We start from the raw sequence: 23,806 nt of genomic DNA on the forward strand, positions 1-23,806 counted from the left end.
AACATAACATTAACATAAAATGTTAATTAACATAACATCAACCTACTGGTGCATGCTGGGCGCCTAGTACATTGCCTGGGACGCGCAAGTAATTTTCAGCAAAAAAGCCGGACAGCGCTGTGTGAATTGCAACATTTTTCGACCACTGTTTTTTCTACAGATAATGTTAATGTTGGCACCACTATTAATGTTAGCAGCACTTTTAGCGTTAGCATACTGGATATTATTAGAATTTATTGCGCTGTGTGAATTGCAAAATTTTTTGCTACAGCGCTGTTGAGCACACTAAAAGCGCTCACATGTAAAATGAATGCTAAAACCAAAACTAATTTAATACAAACCAAATAAAATTCCCAAAAATCCCAAAACATGGAATTAAAAATAAAACAACTTTATTTACTTTTCCAATTTTTTATTCGCATCATAATTGTTTATTGTGTATAATGCTATCATTTCATAGGGAGAGATATATAATATTGCACAAAATGTCGTTTTTTGCTTGGCTCAAGCCCTTCGGTATTTGCTGGTTGGTATAATAATTGTCCGTATTATTAATAGTATTTACTAAACTTGTTCCATTAGTGATGACTTGTGTGTGTTTTTGCTCATTAGACAAAGTTGCTTGCAGCGCAGACACATTGTTTGTTGAAAATTCTAATTTTTCAAATTTCCATAATTACCAACTCTACTTACATTACATTTTTTTACATATTTCTTTATATACTGATACTTGATGTTGCTGCGGTTTTTGTGGTTGTTGCGGCAAGGTGTTTAATAACGCCTTTGCTACACGCCTATTGCATTATTGTATTGGTTTTTATATCTAGGGGCGTAGTGAGATTTTAAATTATTTATTAATTTCTGATTTATTTTTGTGTTTTAATTTTTATTGTTTTTTCTTCATTTTTAATTAGTTTTAAAATTTATATTAATTTTTATTAAATTATGTTTTAATTTTTATTAATTATTTTATTTATTTTTTTTACTTTTTATTATTTTATTAATAACTTTATTAACTTTTAAAATTTTTGGTTTATTTTTTTAATTTCTATTATTTTGGTTTACTTTTTTAATTTTTTTATTGTTTTTTTCTGTTTTAATTAGTTTTAAATTTATATTAATTTTTATTTTAATTATGTTTTAATTTTATGTTTTAATTTTTATTAATTATTTTATTTATTTTTATTTTATTATTATTTTTAATTATTTATTTTTTTTTTTTATTTTTTTTAATTTTATTTTTTTCTTTTATTTTTGTGTTTTATTTTTTATTGTTTTTTCTTATTTTTAATTTTTTAAAATTTATATTATTTTTATTTTATTTTTATTTTTTTTTTATTTTTAATAATTTTTATTATTTTTATTTTTTTTTATTCATTATTATTATTTTTTAATTTTTATAAATTTATTAATATTTTAAATTATTACTTTTTTTTAATTTTTATGTTTGTTGTCATATTTATTTACATTTTTGTTTATTTCTTTAATTTTCATAAATTTTTATTTGAAATTTTTTGTAATTTTTAATTTTTTTTAATTTTGTTTTATTTTTTTATCTTTTCTTTTTTTGTATTTTTTTTTTAATTTTTGCATAAGTTTCTTAAATAGTTTTTTTTGTATTTTTTGGTAATTTTTATAAATATTTTTTTCAATTCACTTAGTTGCTATTTAAGTGGCAAACGTTAGTTTTGTTTCTTCATCTTTCATACATATGCACATACTTATTAATTAATACGAATAAAGTGTGTATAGAGAAACTTACAATTAGAGAAAAATGTGTTCCAAATCTGCTACGCCGCCGTCTGTCCGCTTAACTGCTGTTTAGCGTTATTTTCATTTGATTTCCGCTTTTGTTGTTAACAATTTTGTAATTAATTAATTTAATTTTGTTTATTAATATTATTAAGTCTCTATGTATGCAGTTGCTGATTGCAGCTGACCGAGATATGTTGCTCGATTTTATCTAACGGTAATTGTTGTTGCCTATTTTGTAATGTTATTTATAGTTTTCGTAAATTGTATGCAGTAGTAAATGTAAATGTGATACTTTTTTTATTTATTTGTTAAATTTAATTATTATCCTCGGTTCTTTTGTTCGGCATTTTATTGCAAATATGTATATACAAACATACAAATAAATAAATATTGCATTGTTAATTTGCATTTGCAAATCTCATACTCTCTTTTTCCACCTATCAACCTATGTTTGATGTGTATCTATGTATGTATATATGTGTGTATATTTATTTATATAAGTATATGCATGTATTAGGGTGGGTCAAAAAAAATCGTTTTTTTTCATTCACTTGGAACTCTTGATACTCTGAACCAAGAGTTTCTCAGACACCTCTCAGAAAATCAGTAAAGCATTTTCGAAAAATCTACCAGTTTTGTAGTCTAATTCTTTTTTTTCATAAAAAAACATTTTTTTATATTTTCCCTTAGTATTCTAAAAAAGGTCTTTTGAGGAAGTCTGTAGATTTCTAAATTTTCTACAAAAGTTATATTTTTTCCATTTAAACAATAAAAAAAATATATTGTTTTTATTGACCCACCCTAATATACAAAAAATTTTCTGTGTATATATGTGTGAGAAGTCTAAACAGCTTTACTTTAAAATACCAAGCAAAAATTTTTTTTGGGGTTTTGATCCACCCTAATACTTATATAAAGTATGTATATATATATTTTTCTTTCTTCATACATATGCATATGTTAGAGGTGTCTAAGGATCTATTCTTCGAAGTCTCAAGTAAAAAAAATATTAGATTTTTTGAACCACCCTAACATACATAAATTTGGCTATGTATATACATACATATGTGTAAGAGGTGACTAAGCACGTATTCTTCAAAGTACTAAGCAGAAGAAAATATTCAAATTTTTTACCCACCCTAATATACACAAAATTTTGTATGACGTACATATATATGCATGTGTTTATAACATGTGCACTCGTTTGGCTTTGGCCTGTTTGTATTTGTTAATTAAATATTAGTCGACTGTGCAATTTAATTATGCAAATTTGAAAAAGGATTATTCTTATACATGCCATTTGAAATTCTTTTTTACAAACATACAGACAGTTTTTTCGGGCTTACTTTTTCCTATTTTAAAACTAAACTTTAACCACTTACACACGAGTTTGTGCGCTTTAATTTCAAATTCCACAATTTCGCTGGACATCAAAACAAATGCAACCCTGTTGGGCTGCGAACTATGAATTTCGGTGTGAAAAGTAGCAAAGCTGCAAATATTCGGAAATATTGTGTTGCAAGTGTGTGTGTTTACATTTAAATGTTTCACATATTCATATACGCATGTATAACTGTACTTATTGCTAAATTTATACCTAATGTTTATTCTGAATTACGCGACTGAAGACTAGTTTTGCACCTTATACAAAATAAGGAAGCACACACGCGCTCAAAAGCTGTCCAGCTGACCTTCGATCGTTTAACATAAGCTGTACAAATCTGCTTATGCTTACCACAATTGTATTAAGTATAATTATGTTATAATTAAGTTATGTTTAAGTGCTAAGTAAATTTGATATAATGCATTATTATAAACGCTTACTTGTTTTTCTCTTTCAACTGCATTCACTCAACGGCGTTTGGTATGAAATTACAAAAATTTTTACTACGTTACTGCTGCACGCCCATTTGTGGCGCCTCCTTCCTTCGCTTCTGAAAGTAATTTTGTTTTTGTTGCGGCAGACGCTTGTCATGCTGCTCGCTGCGCGTCAGCTGTCGCTTGCTCCTCTTAGGTGATGGAGTGTACCTTCGCCGACAGGCAGTTGTGCACCACGAAGACCACCGGCTTGGGACAGCATTCCATATCCAGTTCCTGTAAGAAGTAGATTCAGAAATTATTTAAAATTGAGTTCAGCAAAAAATGAAGAATAAGTGGTTAAGGGTAGTGGGATGGTTCAAAAAACCGTTAGAGTATTTTGAAAATAAGTATTTAGGTGTCTTGAAATTGAAGCTTGTGATCTTAGCGACATTTGGTTTAACAAGACGTCGCCACTTCCCACACATCGCATCAATCAACTGATTTATTGAGAAAACACTATGGTGAGCAGATAATTTCACATTTTGGGCCGGTCGATTGGCCACCCAAACGGAAATATGTAAAGTCTAAAGTCTATTCGGACAATACCGTTTCGACTCAGGCTCTGAAGCAAAACATCACGCGTGTCTTTCGCCAGTTAACAGTCGAAATGCTCGAGCAAGTCATCTAAAATTGGACTCAATGAATGGACCATCTGAGACGTAGCCGCGACCAACACTTGAAAGAGATAATGAATGATAATAAACACTTCCCATTAAATTTGGAGTTTTTGTGGTTTTCCTTTAAAAAAGTAGGGAACCTCGAAATGGATTACCTTTTATACAACCACACAATAACAAAAAGGCACCAAACTACACTTAGATCTCTTAAGTTCATTAGTTCTAAGTTACTGTACTTAAAGCAAGAAATGGTGTCATATGAAGCGTATAATATTTGGAATCTCTCTCCCAAACGTGGAGAGTTGCAGTTTTCTATACTAAAGTAATGCTTCAAAAGGTCAAATAATAGAAAAAGACAAGCTTAACCGAAGCAAAACGTAACGCAAAACTTTCTAGTTAAACGGTATTTCCAGCAATCATACTGCTGAAGCTATCTCTTACTCTGGCTTGAACTGAACGATTCCTACTTGAGGCTCAACCCCCAACTCTGGTCTCTAGATGAGCTCATTTAACACCCTGCCTGCCATACTTTTTAAATTAGCTCTTCTAAAGCCCAGCATAGGAAGCCTCTAGTAGGAGGCAATCAGTTCGAGTCAGAGTAAGAGACAGCTTCGCAGCATGATTACTGAAAATACCGTTTATCTGGGCTCTAAATGACCTCATTCAAAAACTAGGGCAGGGAGCGTGTTTAATGACTCAACTATGGAAGAAAAAATGCTTAGTTGCAAGATTTAGGAATATTCATATAAGATAACGAAACACTAACAAGGTCAAAAATGCAGAAATAAGCCGCAATCGACTGAGCCAAGCAAGTGCGGCCACTTGCCACAAAACGTTTGATTTAATTAAGCCGAATTCGGAGGATAGATTAAGTAAATACAAGAAAACAAATTGAAATCCAATAAACACACATACTTCCAAGATATGAGGCATGAAGCACAAGGCATGAGTATGCGTTGGCAGAAACATGCCGCACGAAGGTGTACAAGGCAAGCGAAGGTTAAGCAGTGTAAGGTGTTGGTGAAAAAATTTGTTTAATTACAGTTGACAACGTGCCACAAAATGTGGCGGTAGCAGCACTTGCCACCTACTTCACACCTCGAACAACGCTGACTGCAGAAGAAGTAGCAGCAGCGAAAGCAATTGGAGCTGATGTGCGGGGCCACAACGGCCGTTGGGGTGAAACGCCGACACGAAACGAAGTGAAGGCCGATTTAAAATTAATTGCAACGTTAGCAAAGGCGATCAAGTGAAGAGCCCTCTGGCTGCTACTTGCGAAGTGACTTAAGTGACGGAAGGCTGTCGTCTGCGAAGCGCTGCAGAGGCGAAGCGGTGTCGAAGCAAGAAGCCATTCATTGATTATGACATTGACGAGCACAAAGGTGGGCCAACGACCAGCCGGCAATGGAGCCAGAGAGCACACGCAGTCGGGTCAGCATGCCAAACGCGACGACCAAACGATATGTAGCACGCGCTGATGTGCAGACCTAGCAGACTGGGCGCAATGTGTTGCTGGCGGTGACAGTTGACAGCGCTGCTTACGGTTGGCTGGCGTCTGGGACCGTTGGGCGCGCCGTGTGAAATTTTAATTGAAAACTTAATGCGTTTCACTTTGTTGCGCAATAAAAGACGGAAGGCGCGAAATGAAAAAAGGAAATATTATTAAGGTGAAGCGGCCGACACGGCTGGAGATATAAATGAAATGAAAGTTATTTAATTTAATTAACTCGAATCACCGACCAACAAGCAGCAGCGGCAATTCGCAACAAAATGAAACGTAAACGCTAATTTCACTGTGAATAATGTACATAATTGCTTAATTCCACAGCCGACGCGCCAAGCAAAAGTAGTGACGTTTGTCTTATGAATTTTAAAGTGCTGAAATATAATAATACTTACAATTTCGCCGTCATCGCCGAAATCCAAGTACAGCATGCGCATGCCGTCGTCCGCTGAGCCCTTCAATTTGTCGAACGGAAATTGCCACAACTGTGTTTTGGCCTGATTGGGCGGCACTACGACACCCGCCGCCGCCGCCGCTGAAAAGCCGCTGCAGTCGTACAGGCAAAAGCCACGATTCAAATGCACAACCAATTGACACTGTCTGCCCTGGTAGAGGCAGCGGAACGAGAACTCACGCTGATAGTTGACGGCGTTGTGTGAACCCTGCACCAGTGCGCGCGCCCACGCGGCCATGTCGCGATGCGTCTCCGAGCGCAGCCAATAGACCAGCACGCCGCGGGTGGTGCCGCAGCGCACGCAGAATACCGTCGTCTGTTGACCCTGAAAAATAATTGAAAATTTTTCGCAAATAAGTGTTGTTACAAATTGGCGTAAATGCAATGGGCGCTTAAGTCCCTAGACTACGCTAAAGGCTGACAAATCGAGGAAACATTTATGTGTTCTCAAAATCATGTGTACTGGTAATGTGCTTAAGGCTTCAAAGGAATAACAGTTCACTGTACGGGTAGATTAAGTTTGGCATGAAAATCATAAAACCTAGAAGGCAATGTCGGAGGCTATATAAAGCACATCGTCACCTAAAATGCAAAACAACGTATCATCAAAAAAAAAAAAAATTAAAAAATCGCTGTCAGATAAAATAAGCAATACATAACCATTTTATAACCAAAACTCAAATTATGTTTCAATATGAGTGGTTTCTTTTTCATACAAATATCGTTTTTCCTTCGCTTGTACACTTATAAAAAAATTATGTTCCGTTATTTTGCCTTTTAGGTGATGATATGTAGGTAAATTATCAGTGTGACGAGAGTGTGGTCTTCTCCGTTTGTATACAATACCTGAAATAGTTCCGTAGTTTTTTAGAGCGTATCGCTCTGAAATTTCGCACACGTCCTTTTTTCACCAAGAAACTAGTCATTTGTCGGTATCGGCGATATCGGACCACTATAGCATAAAGCTGCCATACAAACTGAGCAATAGGAATTAAGTGCTTGTAGGGGGAACTCTTTTCTTTGTCAAGATATCCTCATGAATTTTGGGGTGGAGTATTGTCTTAAGCAATGGTATAATCTCAGAAGAAATTGTTCAGATCGAACCAATAAAGGGTATAGCTGTCATACAAACTCCCTGATGAAACTCAAGTCTTGTTTAAAAAATTCTTTTATTTGTCAAGCTATCTTCACGAAAATTGGCACGGATTAATATCTGAAGCAACGGTTTAAACTCTAAAGAAATTTTGAGATTGGACTACTATAGCATATAGCTACTATACAAATTGATAGCATATAGCTGTCGTACAATTTAATCGATCAGGCTCAAGTCCTTGTAAAGAGAACTCTTTTTTTTGTTAAGGTATCTTAATGAAATTTGGCAGGGATTATTGGCTGAACTAACAGTTCATTCTCTGAGGAAATTTTGCGGATCGAACCACTATAACATATGGCTGCGCTACAAACTGAACTATCAAAATGAAGTTGTTGAAAAACTTCTTTAAATGTGCAGGGTATTCCAGCTTCGATCTGATCAACGCTTTTTTCTTATTTTTACTTTACTTATAGTGGTGCGCTGCTGAAAAACGGTTGCGCAAGAGATCCAGTTTTCAACTGTAATCCACTTTCTAGATTATCGCATGAAATTCCTTCAATTCCTACAGTTTCTAGAGAAACCCCGTTAAATTACAGCAGTAGCGATTGCTTTTCTATTCTTCGCTGCCATTTTTGTGGTCTCCGTTTAAATCTCTTATACTCTGTTTGCTCACAGCATATGCTGTTTACCAGAATTTATCGCTTTCGAAAGATCTATTTGCGCACTAGCCAACGCTGAGAAAATACAAAAAATCAGAGGCAAAAGAGAAAAACAAACCGGGCAAAGCTCTCAACCAGTACAAGGGCATAAATTGCAACACTTACGTTCAAAGATGAATTATTGCCAGCGCCAGCCAGTCTTGTTGTTGCCAATGCAAAGCTCTCCAACGGACGTCCCCATGCCTCCACTGACCAAGGAGCGGACTCGTAAATCCTGCAAAAATAAACAAAAATCGAGAGAAGAAGCAATTAAAACAATGAAGGAAGACAAACTAATGTGAAATATAGTGTGATTTCAAGGGGGGTAATGAGTAAAATAAACAATGAAGCCGGAGTTTGACCAGTCGGTGTGTGTGTGGACGTTGGTGGTAAGTGTGTGTGTGTGTGTTTGTGTGGACGTTGGCAGTAAGTGTGTGTGAAGAATGGCGCACGCTAATGGCTGCTGGTGTGGAAGTTTTGTAACAATTTCAAAAATCTGCGGAAAATTTGTACGAAAAATAGTTTTAATAGAAGATAAATGTGAAAGCTGGCACAAAGGATTGGCCGCCGCACAAAAACCCATAACACTTGCAAGGAAGTGCCAGACCACAACGTGTTCCGGCAAACATACAGAAACACACACATACATCAACACAGTTATAAACACAAAGAAAAACAAAAACAGTTGTAAACACAGCCATGCAAACACACACAAATGTACCGGATGCACAAAGCCAAGCAGTGCAAATACGCCCACATTGTGTTTGTGTATGTGTGAGTGATTATCGCTACACAACGGCGCTTGTAAAACTGCTAACAAACAAAGTATAAATAAAATAAATACATTATTTTCCGCCGATTTTTGGTCTATTGCAACAAGAAAAACCCGCATAGCCGCTCATAGCGCCGAAAAAACAAACCGAAGCCTGCACACGAACAATGATGCAACCTGATCGTTGCATATCGAAATGGCTTTGGCGTAAATGCAGCCCATTGACTAGGTTATGGCTCACCATTTTCGTACTAGTTAAAAATTACAACAAAGAACGTGAACTTCGGTTGCACTGCAGCTATAATACCCTTCACAATTGAAAGATTTCATAGAGGAACTTGATTTTGAACGTTCAGTTTGTATGGCAGCTATATGATATAGATGTTCGTTCTGGAAAATTTCTTCGGATATTGTAGTGTTGTCTTGGACAATAATCCTTGTCAAATTTCGTGAAGATATCTAGTCAAATGAAAAAGTTTTCCGTACAAGAACTTGAATTAGATCGTTCAGCTGTATGACAGCTATATGTTAAAGAGGTCCGATCTGAAAAATTTCTTCGGACATTATACTGTTACTTGAAACAATGATCCATGTTGAATTTCGTGTAGATATCTCATTAAATAAAAAAGTTTTCCATACAAAAACTTCTTTTCGGTAGGCCAGTTTGTATGACAGCTATATGCTATAGTGATGCGATCTAAAAAATTTTTGCGGACATTGTAGCCTTACCTTAAAAAATTATTCATGTCGTGTTTTGTGAAGATATCTTGTCAAATGAAAAAGTCTTCTATACAAGAACTTTATTTCCAACATTCAGTTTGTATGGCAGCTATATACTATAATGATCCGATATCGGCGGTGCTGGCAAATAAGCAACTTTTTGGAGAGAAAATAACGTGCGCCAAGTTTTAAAGCGATTTCTCAACAGCTACATGCCTTATTGGGTCTCCGAAGTTGGCGCATATTCGCTCAGCTACAAGCTATATGGCCATATATATACATGTGTGTGTGTGTGTGAATATGTGTATGCGTGTATAAGTAAGTACAACTGCTCGTTGGTATGTGCTTTATTGGCGCACAAATTCGGCCGCCATCGCAGCCAAAGGCAGGGCGCTCAAACTAAAGCATTGTAAAACAAATAAAAATGCCACAACAACAAAAACTAAACACACCAAATATTGTTGCGCCGCAATACAAAACCAAAAGGAAATAGACACCAACAAGAGAAAAAAAACTAATTGAAGCATATTTTTTGCATGCCGCGGGTGGCTGGTGCGGAGTTGCGACCGATGTGTGAATTATTGCTCGGGCGTAAAGTGCGACTGCCGATATTTCAACTTTGTTTGCTGCAGAATATTTGAAATTGCCAGCAGTGCAGGCGTTGAAGTAAGAGACTAGTAAGATGAATAGTAAACCTTCCTTATACAAACGAGCAAACCTAGATGCTGTAGACGCTGGGGTCCCCACGGTAGGATACACCGGAGCAGGTATCGATAGTGAGGCCACAGGGTCTATAAAAATCGCGAAAAGCGCAGGCATTCTTAAGTATGACTACTTCTCATGGGCCGAGTAACTGAAGTCCATCGGGGATCGCAATGAACTAAAACTGGTCTAAGCATGGTTCATTGGGCTACCAGACTAGCCTAACCTAACATAAGTATAATTTCTACGCACTTTTGTAAGCTAAAGAAAATTGTGCCCATTTCTGTTGCCCACTTTTAGGCGCGACGCCTCTGTACTATTCGCAGCTTTGTTTTTACAAATTGTTTCTATTTTTGGGCTTTTGCCGTTCGCTTGAAAATTTTGTGGCTTTTCGCTATTCACTTTATTCATTTATTTATTTGAAGCTTTTTTGTTTGTTTGTTTTCCTTTTTTTAACTCAATTGGTTTGTTTAGTTTGTTTTGCACTTTGATTTATTTATGTTATTGTATTGCGAATTTGTTTCAATCAGTATTTATACGCTCTCTGCCACTCTGGCAACACTAGCTTTGTGAGCGCGTATTCTGGCATATTCCTGAATGTTTCTACATATATAAGCGCCACAAATGACTGCCTTCCACTAAAAATTCAAATTCCAGCAAAAAAAATTCAAATATTTTAAAAGTTGGCGAATTTGCAGGACTTTGTCATGCCGATTAGGCGATCTCTTACAATATTATAAGGAAATATTCAGTTCTAGTGGATCATATGGAAAACTGGATGTAAAACGCCCATAAAACTGAATCTGCAAAGGCAGCTGGATAAACCTAAGATCGCCGTGCCTTTCTCTACTATGTGCTATCTAACGAGATATCAATGCGGAATGTTGCCAACTAAATGCCGTCCCAAGATATAGAATCAGAAGAAGTGATTGCGGAAAGAAATCATCGAAAAATCCCGCTATCGTATTGACAGCAGTGTTTTCTTAAATGCGGTCTCGGGTTGCTTACTTCGCTAAATGCAAACAGATGGGTCATTGACTTTCAGGTAGGGTGGTTGACATCACTAAATTCAAAATAAAACCTCACCAAGGTTCATTAACCTCACTAACACTCATTCACTTCAGGTTGTTGACGTCGCTAAAGGCAAATAAAAGTAAGTTTAAATTATAATGACGGCCGTATGGTCAACAGATTGCAGTGCCTTCCTCTACAAAAATGTATCTAACGAGATATCGATGGCCGAAAATGGCCAACTAAATTGCGGTCTCAACTTATGGAAGTATAAGAAGGTATTGCATAAAGAAATATTGGATAAACCCCCATCGAATTGATATACAGTTGGTCCGCGGTATTTTCTTCTATACGCCTCGGGTTGTTCACGTCGCTATATGTAAATTAAAGGATCATTGAACCAGGTAGGAAGGTTAACTCTGCTATATGTATACAAAAGGGTCACTAACCTCAGGTTGGGTTGTTGACACCACTTAATTCAAATAAAAGGCTCATTAACCTCACTAACGGACATTTATCTGGAGTGCCGTGTAGACAAAAAATTACTATGCATTTCTTTGAAATAATCTACCTGACAAGATATCGATTTGCCAACTAAATTGCGGCCTCAACTTATAGAAAAATATGAAGGTATTGCAGAAAGAAATATTCGAAAATCCTCTCTTCTATACAACCTCTCTTGATATACAGCTGGTCCGCGGTCTTTTCTTGTCTGTGCTAAGTTCTAATTTATAGTGGCGACCAAGTCACTGTGCTTATCACTGTCAACACTTTAATTTTCACATCCACAACGCAGTCATTTCAAATCACACTAAAAATAATACCAAAAAACTATGAAACCTCATCGCGTCACACACATATACGCATACATACAAACGAAGGAAGAACGAAAGAAAAAACTCATACCGAAAAATAGCAACCGACAATTTCCGTTTGCAATTTTGCAATTTGCCAAAATATTCTAAATTTCCGTAAGATAAACATACCGAAATACAGGTATGCAAATGCGCATCTAACTGTTTCTCCCCGCTCTCTCTCTCTCTCTCTCTCTCTCTTTCTTAGCGACTTCATTCATTTCATTTTGGTTTACTAATTTCCTGCAAATGCCAAATGCTCGAATGGCTTCGAATATCCACTGGCGGCTGACAAGCAACAGCTTGCTGACACGGACAGACAGCATGCAGCATTCAGGACACACACACATGCATACATATGTATGTATGCAACGGCCCCAGCAAAGACACACAGCGCTTGGAGATAGCTTTCTTTGGCTTTGTGAGTTGGACAAATGACAGCTCGCTCATAGCCGGATTCCATCTGCTTTTATAAAAGTGTGTGTGTATTACTTTTTAGCTGCAACTTGAAGCACACACATACGCACATACAAATAAACTCGCATTTGTCCATAATTGGCATATGTGAATGGGCTATGCAAATGTATTGCAGGACGCCCTTTGGTGTCAACTATGTTGACAGATCAGAAGAATTCCAATATTTCAATGCACTATGTCATTCAATATCAGTTTACAGTTCATTTCGTTTCTTTTTTTTAATTCTTTCGACTTACTTTGAGCTCATCTGACACTAGCTAACTAGCTTTGTCCACCTTCACCCGCAAAATAAATGAAATTCTACGGGAATGTGCTTATGTAAGACGAAAAAATGCTGAATATAAATTCTTCTATGCAATTATATACATCTAAATGCCCTATCATCCTAATGCCATACAGTAGCCCAGAAGTGGCTGCTTCTAAAGTTGCAGTAGACTTACTGCTCCACAGTGTAGCTTCTATGAGGGAGATGAGTATTCACTACGACAGCAGAGCGCAAACTTTACGCTCAAAACTTCTCTAGTAGTGTCCGTCGACACTAGAAAAAACATCAAACTACTTCATTATCAGACGCGTTTGCATGCCCAATTATAAAGGAATCGCTGGTAACTGCAAAGTCCATGAGCCTGACAGAACTAGCATCCTTGGCCCGATCATATCGGAATAGGAATGTATTTCATCTCCATTGTCATCTTGCTTTATAGCACGGGACATACTGACCTTGCGTACGTTAAGCAGGCGTTGATTGACGACCAGTTCCTCTGTGACTGCGAGATCCTTTTTTGTAGAACGTAGAGAGTATCTTGAACTATTTGCCTTTAGCTAAATTCATCTTTCCGAAATCGTGGGAATCCTTAGTGGACATTGTCCAATAAGGTCGAAATCAAATTATCAAAGTTGTTTGGAAAAAGGTAAATTGGAAACTTTTGGGCACATTCTTTTTCACTCTATAGTCTAAAATTAAAACATATCGGCAGGAATACCTTCCACAAACCAGGAGACACAGCCGAAACTAACATTAGGAATAGGATCTTATGATTTATTACATTAGGTAATTGAACGGTCTGCCGCTAACCTGTCGAATTGAGGTCCCTCTTAGGTACACATCTTTATGTTGTTATTGTCGAATACAGAAACGGAGTTGTAGCCTTTAATTCTCTAATAATAGTTGAGGTTATATTATCGAAACAATTACTGAAGTATTATTTGATAATAATATTAATGTGAATATTTTAAAAATCCTACTGAAGAAAACGATTGCTCAAACTCGAGAACGAAAAAAAGGGGTCCGATTTGGCCGCACTCAAGTGTTTGCTTGAGAACATTCGTCGAAAATGGCCAAAATTGTGGAAGAACAATTCACGGATTTTAATGATCATAAAGCACCGTCGCATCGAGCTACGATTGTTGCCAAATTTAAAGCCAAAAACGCAACAAATACCATTGGTCAAGAACCGTATTCACCAGATTTGGCTCCGTGTGATTTTTTTCTTGTTCTCCGAACTGAAATTGCCGCCACGTGGAACCCGTTTTCAGTCGATCGAGGAGACAAAACGAAACTCGTTGAAGGAGCTGAGGGCCATCCCAAAAAGTCTTATGAAAATTGTTTCGAGGAATGGAAAAATCGTTGGCATAAGTGTATTAAACATGATGGAGATTACTTTCATGGCGACAACTGATGAATAATTAAGTATTTTGCATTTTATTTACAATTTCCGGGTACTTTTTTGTCACAACATTAATCCCCAGCGTCTAAGTTCTAGTGCCTCAACGAAGGTGTTCAGTAGTGCTTATACAATGAACTAGTTTAGTATATATACACAACCGTCTGTATATATTAGTATATATGTCTGTCACAAGTCCATATTGCTGTCAAAAGGCAGCAGCTGTCAGCTTTGTATGTATGTATATGTGTTAGGTGACCACAGTTCTGAACAATTTCGGATATAATTTGCGGAAATTGTGTTGCGTGGCACTTGACTTTTGCTCCGTCAGCTAGCATACACCCACCCATCGCGCACTACACATTCTATATTCTTCTTCTTCTTCTCCTTTCGTTGCTGCTCCGCCTTGCGCAATGCCAACAGACACTACTTCCGTTGCATTGTGCAGCTGCTACAACGTTGTCATGATTGTTGTTATTATTTTTATATCCTTTGCCAGCAATGTTGCTATATTGCAATAATTGCACCCGAGACAAGCAAGCAAACAAACAAACGGGCATACGAAAAGCGAAGGAGCAACAATGGAAATATTTGCAGCAGAGTCACAGAAAATACACAAAGCAAAAATGCGCAGGAAATTGCAATCGTCGCAGCACCGGGCGTAAGGACACCGGGCGGAAACGGGAAATAAGTGCAGACACATATACACACACAGACGCACACACACACACACCGCACATGGCCGCCTGTTGTCCACCTGCTCTACGCAAGTGCACTGCTGTCTGCACGCCGTAAAGGCAAACACTAGCAAGCAACAACATCCGCCTGACGCAGGAAGCGCATCTCCACACCACGTAGACACCAACGGCTAGGGTGGAACCCCTGCTTAATTTACTTGCAACATTGCTTTGAAAACGCAGATAACTTAAGATGTTTTTAGTGCATTCCAAGACCTTAAAGCTCTTCATATTTCAAGCTTCGAAGCGCGGATTTCGAGTGTGTTACGCCAGAGTTGGTTCTGCTAACGTTACAAAACAGTAAGCTCATTGCCATTTTTAATCAAAAAATTTCCCCTGCTTCCCACGTCCGCTTATAACTCAATCCAATTAAAACCCTTTGTACCACACAAATCCCATCAGTAATGTTTTGCTGAGTAACCCCACTTATAAATTATATCTGCACGCCGTCTCGCTCTCACACTTGGTTCGAAGCTGCGCGCTGTTTTCATTACCAGTTGACCGTTTGCTGTGCCGGCATATGAACCGTTTCACTCCCAGCTGCCCGCGGTCAGCGCAGTTAAGTCAAAACTTGTAAGGAACAAAAGCTGCAAAAAAAGGGTTACCAAGTCGTTTGTCATTGATTGATGATGTAATATTGCGCAATGTTGCCACAAAGTAAAAAATGTGCAAATAAAACATGGAGAACGTATCGAATAAAAAATGAAACAAATTCAAACAATAATAAATGAGCCCCATGAAAGGCGTGACGTGTGTGCGAAGAGGAGCTTGTAACCGAACAAAAAAAAAAAAGAAAAACAAAGCAGCAAAGCATCTCTACACAATAACAACAATGAAAACGAGTGTCCGGCAAATCGCTTGTGATTAACTGTGCACATAATGGAAAAGCTGTGTTGGCGTGGTCAGCGGAGGGAATCGCTACGGATTTACATACAAGTATTTCGCATAGCAAATTGGAGTGGGCGATTGGAGAGTTATAAGTTTTTTGCGTGAACAAAATGAATGTTTTGCCCTTGACGAATTGATGAAATAAACTCAAGCTATAAAAGTTTTCACAAATAAAAAAAGTTTCCAAACAAGAGGCAGCTATATGCTGTAGTGGCCCGATCTGAACAATTTCTGGGATGGTTATTGCATTGGCTCGGATAATAATCCACGCTAAATTTTGTGACTATATCTTCGAAAATAAAATTTATTTTCAATCAAGAACTTGATTTCAATCGATTAATTTGTACGTTGAAGAGAGGACTCGTTCAAGACAACATTTGAACTCTTCAACTGATGAAACTATTACAAAAGTGAAGGATATGATGCTTGAAAATTGTCAGGCAAGTGTTAGAGAGTTAGCCGGAGAGCTCGACATCTCTAGCAAGTTTTAGAATAATTTTGGTCCGAAGTCCAAGCGACAGTCATCCGAGTGAACTGCGCACGATGAACCCGCTCCAAAGTGTGGAAAAACGTAACAGTTGGCTGGAAAGGTTATAGGATCTGTGTTTTGGTATGCGCGTGGAACAATTTTTACTAACTATCTTGAAAAAGGACGGACCATCAACTTCGACTATTACGTATCGTTATTGGACCGCTTGAAAGACCAAATTGTCGAGGAATGGATGCATTTGAGGAAGAAGTAAGTGGTGTTTCACTAAGATAAAGCACCGTGTCACATAAGGCAGTGAAAACGATGGGAAAATTTAAGGAATTGGGTTTGGAATTGCTTTCGCATCCAACGTATAATCCTGATCTGGCTCCAAGGGACTAATACCTGTCCTCAGATCTCAAAAGAATGCTCTCTGGGAAGAAGTTTTCGTCGAATGAAGAGATGATCGCTGAAAATGCGTTTGAAAAATTGCAGGGTCGCTATACTACTGTGGGCAAATAATAGTAAGATTTTTTAAATCCATTCGTCGATATATTTCTTTTCTACGTTGGTATCACTGTCAGTCACATGTCAAATTTCACATCAAAATATTCATAAGTGTTTAGTCCACGCTTGCTTTTCTGTAGTATGTACATCGATTTTTACGATGAGTGAAATTATTCAACAAGGAAGTTCCATCAAATTCTGTGTGCGGAAACAAATTTCAGGTGCAGAATGTTGGAAAAAGCCTTCGGCGATAATTGTTTGCCGCGAACAAGTGTTTTTGATTGGCACAAATTATGCAAATTGAAATGTTGAAAATGAACCACGTTCAGGACGAAAAGCAACACAGTTATGTTATGAAATGGTTAGTGGATGGCCATCAATATCAACTGATGATCAACATGTTAATAAAATAAAAGAGTCAGTGCTTAAAAATCGACAACTAACAGTCAGAGATCTTACTGGCATCTTTGGAATATCGAAAGGATCAGTGAAAACCATTTTGAAGGACCATTTGGGACGATGAAAAGTGAAAGCACGATTGGCAACAAAATAACTACATTTTTTCGAAAAACAGGTTCGCGTTAACGTCTGCTTTACGACTACCAGGATGTCATTAAATGTATTATTACTGGCGATGAATCCTGAATCTTTGTTTACGACATGGAAACAGGCTAACAATCGGCCGAATATCGTAGCAAAGGTGAGCTAAAGTCGAAAAAACACGTGAAAGCTTGTCAAAAATCAAAGTTTTATTGACAGTTTTCCTCGATGATCAAGTTGTGGTGCACTCCGAATTCCTACCGACCGGCCAAACTGTCAATTAGGGTTATTTTAAAATTATGAAGAAAGTCTTACTATTTTTTTATCTTATTGTACTAATCAGTGTACCAGCCTTGAAGGGAACTATGTTGAATAAAAACATATAGGTTTGCCAAGCAAATGTGATTTACTATGGTAGAGCGTGGACTATTCAATTGACCTCATAACAGTTTTCGAATATAAATATACAGAAATATTTGTGTGCTATGCGGCTTTAGAGTAAAGTGAATTATCAATAGTATACATCTACACACACACGCACATCCAAACACGCGACCCAAAAATGACGAAAATCGCAAACAGACTATAAAATAGTAAATATATGCCGTGATTACTATAATCCATCACTCAATGTGGCACTCAACGCCCAACTCCCACCATTCACAAACACTTTGAGCTACTGTCATATATCTATTCTATTTACCGGAAACGGTGTCTGTATGACAAAGAAACGCACCCAAATTTCCACTCAGAAATTTATTTTTTTGTATTTCAGCGAACTCGAGAAACATTTAAGTGAACACCTGGGTAGGCGGTAAGAGGCAGTTAAGCAGCGCTTGAGAAATTGCTGTGGAACTGTGCGAGTATTTCTGAGTTCTTTGCGAAATTCCACTGAAAAATGTTGCTGTAACCCATAATGCGAATCTCTTTTGCTTTATGAGATTGCGCCGCACCTTTGGCAAACACAGGGCACCGGCGCGTATCATTAACTTCCATACGCAAATACAGATTTACATATACACACGCATTACCCGAAGTAAGTTAAGTAAAAAGAAGGTAGACAATATTTACATGTCTCTTAGATTTTTGATGGTAAGCGCTGATGCTTCCGCTCAGCTGTCGACATACTCAATATAAGTGAAAACGCTAAAGTGCCACACTCGAAGCGGCAATCTCACGGATTACTTGAACTATGGTTGAGTAAACACGTAAAATATACATACACATACACACACATGCAACGCTTAAAACCAAATAATACTTGTATATATACATATATATATATATATATGCCACTTCGGCTTGCTGTTTCAGCAGCGCAGCATCGTTATTGCCAAATCTGCCAATAATCCAGATAAAGTGTGCTACTCTACAAGTATGTGGCAAGGCGTTGAGCCCACCCGTCTGCTTGAGCAATCACTTACCTGAACTCGCGTTCGGTGACGGCGACAAAAATCGGTTGCCATTTGTCGTTTTCATCGGAACTCTCCGAGCTGGAACGTCCGCTTGGCTAAGGCACAATACACACGTTCAACATCGCATATTCCATGCCGCATGTAAGCACATTTACAAGGTCAGCATACGAATGTTGCACGAAAAAACGTAGCAGCATACCGGAAAAGAATTGTAAATAAAATGAATTCATTAAAAATGCAATGTGAAGTGCAGCGAATGGTAGGAAAATGAAATGTAAGAAAAGCAAATAAAGCAACGAAAGCACTGTAGTGCAGTCGCTGCAATGGCAGTTAAAGAGAAAATCAAACGCTTAAATCTTCTTGCGGCATCACTCAGTCCGCCGCACTTTCGTTGGCCACTTACCAAATCGCCTGCGCCGCCGCCGCCAATGGCGCTGGCGCTGCTGCCACCACCACCACCGCCGCTGCCTGAACTGCCACCGCCAACGCCGCCGCTGGTGCTGCCGCCACTCAAACGCCTGCTAAGCCAGCCAATGTGCTTCAGCTCGCCGATGACATTCATTAGCGCGCGATTGGCATCGGTGAGTGCGCGCTGTGTGCTGCCACACATCGCCGAGTGCAGCGCATTGAACCAGATCAGCGCTTCGGCTGAGTCGGTGGCGCGCAGGATGCACGAGTGCACGCCGTCCGGCGAATGCAGTTCGATACAACGGTTCTCTGCAAATAAACAGAACAGAAAAAAAACAACAAAAAATAAGCAATAATTACTTAAGCAGTATATACATACATATATGCGAGGGGAGAGCAGTAATGGAAGGCATTAATGAATACATGCGCGTAATCAGCGGCTCAGTAAATACTTTCACGCACATTACGTGCGGACTGTTGATTTCACAAGCTTATATACCATATATGCGGTATGATTTCGATTATGGAGGTAATTATGGCAAATTGATATTACCTACCAGTGAGTTGAAGCAAGGTTCACATAATTCGAAGCCTTTCTAAAATTATATAATATTATACGAAGTTAGTTCAACAACAACAACCGGAAAGAAATGTCGAATACCCTTTAACACATTCTATATATAGAAAACTTTTTTGTTTGAGGAAATATCTTCTTGAAATTTGGCAGAAATTATATGAAACAGAAAAGGTATAATCTCCGAAGAAATTGTTCAAATCGGACAACTATAGCGTATAGCTCTCATACAAACCGAACGACCAAACTCAAGTCCTTGTAAGGAAAACTTTTTTATTTAACAAAATATATTCTAGAAATTATGTATGCACTATTATTTAAGATAACGGTACAATCTCCAAATAATTTGTTGAAAACAGACTACTAAAGCATATAGCTGCCATACAAACCGAACCATCAAATTCAAGTCCTTGTATGGAAAACTTTTTATTTGACGAGGTATTTTCTTGAAATTCAATGTGGACTATTATTTATGATAACGGTACCATATCTAAAGAACTTGTTGAGATCGGACAACTATAGCACATAGCTTCCATACAAACTGACCCATCACAGTCAAGATAAAAATCATTTTGTACCTATTTAAGCTATAAGAAATGCAACTATGAAGGGTATTATAACATCAGTGTAGAGAACTTAAATTTTCTTGTTGTTTTTTAGCACTTCGCGAAAGCAGAAATTGTTGCCATCAGAAATTAATATATGCTTTAGTGGTCCCCTTTGCATTGTCGCAGTTCTTAGTGTTTGCTAAGGCAAAGAAGGCAGAATAGAGACATCTACGCTACGAGATAATAAACCCAACGTCATTCATTTCTAAGGTTATTTACTAGTTTATTAAACCACACTTCCTCATTTACTGGCAAAGTACTAAAGACAATACCTTCCACTTCCAAACTTTTCGCGTCATGGTCAGTTGTTTTTGTTGCCGCAACGCAATGGAGCATTGTTTATTCATTTCGAGCAGCATACATTTTTAATAAAGTAATATTACGCGAAAAAGTGCCAGAATATTTTAATTTGCGGAACTCAGCAGCGCGCCACCCGCATACGCCAAGGCGCACCTACCGCAGTCAGCATTAAAAATCATGTATACAATGAAGCATTGAAAGAGAAGAGGAGCTCTGCTGAAATATAGCGGGATATAGCGAAGCAAAAGTCTTGATTAAATTCCGTTGCTGAATAGAACGAACGGCTGTCGGTATAAACGGAAATAGACGAAACGCGTTCACAGAGCGAGGAAGGAAGTTGTGCTTTTTTCGCCGTCAGCATTTATTACAAATGCAAATTTTTACGTTCTTTTCTTATTATTATTTTTGATGAGACGGTGACTAACAACAAATTTCAAAATTTCAGCGCAGGGAAATCAGCAAAGCGTGCACATTTTGTTTTTGTTTTTCTTCACACCCGATCAATCTGCCTGCCCAAACAAAATTTGATAACGCTGATGGAGATGGGAGGCAGTAATGAAGCGCGTAATGAAGTAGCGAGGCGCGACGCTGCACAGTGGCCGATTTAGCTATGCCAGCTCAAGATTAGGCAAATTTGCCACTGTTAACATTGAACAAAGTTTTGTTTCCCACCGTTAACTAAGTATCCATTTATCAAATAAGAAATATCAAATCCATTAATTTCGGTAAAATTAATAAGCTGTTAGCTCTCAAAGTTATCATATGGTAGGACAACTATTTTCAGTGGTGATATCTCGATTCAGACATTTGCGAAATTTTATCGGAATCACCTGTTTTGAATCTCCCATTTTCGTAGAGGCCCGAAACAGAGATAAAAGAAAATTTCTCCTGAACTTTACTCCCGAAAATTCGTTTTGTAATGCAATGGTGGATCCATAGCACTTATTGTGAGTATCGTCGGATCCAGTAATAACAAGTTTAAGCAAAAGTTCTGCCAATAACTCGAGCAAAACAGCTTTTTTTATACTGTAAGCCAGAATCTACTTATGGACTACAATGCAAAACACAAAATACATGTACATACAAAATATAAAAAAATTAAATTAAAAAAAGCTTTAAAAAAATATCAAAAAAAAATAAATTTAAAAAACATTACAATAAAATTTAAAAAAATATATGTATAAAAGTAAATAAAATTATAAAAAAGAAACATAAAAAAAAAAATTAAAACTAAGTTAAAAAAAAATAAATAAAATTAAAAAAAAATATATAAATAAAAATAAATATTAAATAACAAAAAAAAATAAATTGAATTATAAAAAAATATAAAAAAAAAAATTTTAAAACAAAATTAATAAATAAAAAAGTAAATAAAAATTAAAAAGATACATAAAAAATAAATTAAAAAAATTTAAAAAATTAAATAAATTAAAACAAAATTTTAATAAAATTTAAAAATCACATTAAATTAAAAAGTAGTAATATAAAAAAATTAATTCACAAAAAAAAAACAAAAAAGTTTAAAGTAAATTAAACTAAATAAAAAAACGTTTAAATAAAATTAAAAAAATAAATAAAATTAAAAAAATCAGATTAAATAAAAAATATTTAATAAAAATAAAAAAAAATATAATAATAATTAAATTAAATGAAAATAATAATTACAATAAAAAATTAAATTAAATTAAAAAACTTTAATTAAAATAAAAAAAAATCTGATTAAAATAAAAAAATATATAAAAATTAAATATATTAAAAAATTATTTAAATAAAATTTAAAAAATAAATAAATAAAATTTAAAAAAAATGCAGTTTATTTCTTTTTATTTTAACATTTCATAAAAGTTACCAACTTTGTGAAAATATCGTTATTTTTGCGAAACTCCTTTTCGAAAGCTAGATAAGCCAAATCGGCCACTGTGCGCCGTGGTGACTTCCTTTTTTTCTTGTATTTATATGGTAATGAGCGAACAACGGAGTCGTTGCTTGAAAACGCATGGGGTTGGAAATATTAAGTGGGCGGTGTAGTTGCCACATCTACAATTTCGGCAACATTGCAGGCGTTTGCGGTTACTTTCGGCAGTAAGTTTGTTGTTCGCACTCTTACAACGCATACACACACAAATAAGCAGCAACACGCAAAGCAAAGCCGAAGTTCCAGATTTTTGTGTTTATTTTTGTTATTGTTTTTGTGTTATCACATCGCCAAAGTCGGTTGTGTAGTAAATTACAAACTTTCCGCACTTTGTATACACTATCAGCTGTACTTGGCTGTGCACACTACTCCTTTAGTGCCCTTACTTATGGCTTAGGTAAATATCAGCCATCGTAGTTTTCATTTCATTGTTGTTGTTTGTGTTTTTTCTTTTCTGCTTGCTTGCTTCATTACTTCGCTCGCTGCACACCATTCGCCATTTATTTCTAATTAAACAGTTTTTGTTGCAGCAACTTTGTTGCATAATTTCGCCTTGCGCCACCCATCAACTGTACGGCCATTATGTATGTGTGTGTGTACAGCCAAGTTCACTTACAGATATTTTCAAATATAATTTTTTTTTGTCTTTGGCAATTAAAGTGCAATCGTTTTTTTCACACACCTCAGCTGAAAGTTGCGGATGCTACTTTTCGCCACAATTATAAATTGTGTTTGAAATTGGTCTTTGGGCCGTCGAGATGCCTTCTGTGTGCGGTATGAAAGATTTGTGGATGAAAGATTGATGGCAGCATTATTAATGGAAGTAAGGTCGACGACCAGCGCCTGTGCGACTGCGAGATCCTTCTGCTCTTAAGTAAAACGCAGAAGATCTACTGAGCTGCTTTGACTTGGCAAACTCCAACTTGCCGAAATCATAAGAGTTATTACTGAAAATTAGGATTATTACTGAATACTGACAGGCTAAAAATCCAGTCGGACTCAAGTTATCAAAGATATATGGAGCCGAGTTTGCTTAAAAACTCCAGCCACTATATTATAGCTAAAAGGCAGTAGTCCGATGGCAGTGGAACGACAGGCCGATTAAACGATCAAGCAACCCCCTCGAACAAATTACTCAGGAGAAATGGATAGTTGGATATAAGAACGATCCGTCACTTCTATGCGTAAAGGATGTGGTTGCGAAGCTCAAAGCCCATGTCAGGGCGCCGTTCTGAAAATAGTGGACCAACTATGCATTCCCTCC

The 23,806-nt window shown here is 36.8% G+C and overlaps 1 protein-coding gene across 1 annotated transcript in view; it reads right to left on the minus strand.

Annotated features, from left to right (window-relative positions):
• Nucleotides 1-1,580: 1,580 nt before the first annotated feature.
• The window catches only part of LOC120777680 (beta-1-syntrophin), a 116,972-nt gene continuing 94,746 nt past the window's right edge, over nucleotides 1,581-23,806 (minus strand). The window contains exons 6-10 of the mRNA XM_040109146.1: nucleotides 19,141-19,454; nucleotides 18,747-18,832; nucleotides 8,108-8,216; nucleotides 6,132-6,515; nucleotides 1,581-3,849 (exon numbers count right to left, since the gene is read on the minus strand). Of these exons, the coding sequence (XP_039965080.1) occupies nucleotides 3,766-3,849; nucleotides 6,132-6,515; nucleotides 8,108-8,216; nucleotides 18,747-18,832; nucleotides 19,141-19,454 (977 nt within the window). The 3' untranslated portion in view covers nucleotides 1,581-3,765. The remainder of the gene's footprint in view (nucleotides 3,850-6,131; nucleotides 6,516-8,107; nucleotides 8,217-18,746; nucleotides 18,833-19,140; nucleotides 19,455-23,806) is intronic.

Source organism: Bactrocera tryoni, chromosome 5 (genome assembly GCF_016617805.1).
Source record: "Bactrocera tryoni isolate S06 chromosome 5, CSIRO_BtryS06_freeze2, whole genome shotgun sequence".
Taxonomy (NCBI): Eukaryota; Metazoa; Arthropoda; class Insecta; order Diptera; family Tephritidae; genus Bactrocera; species Bactrocera tryoni.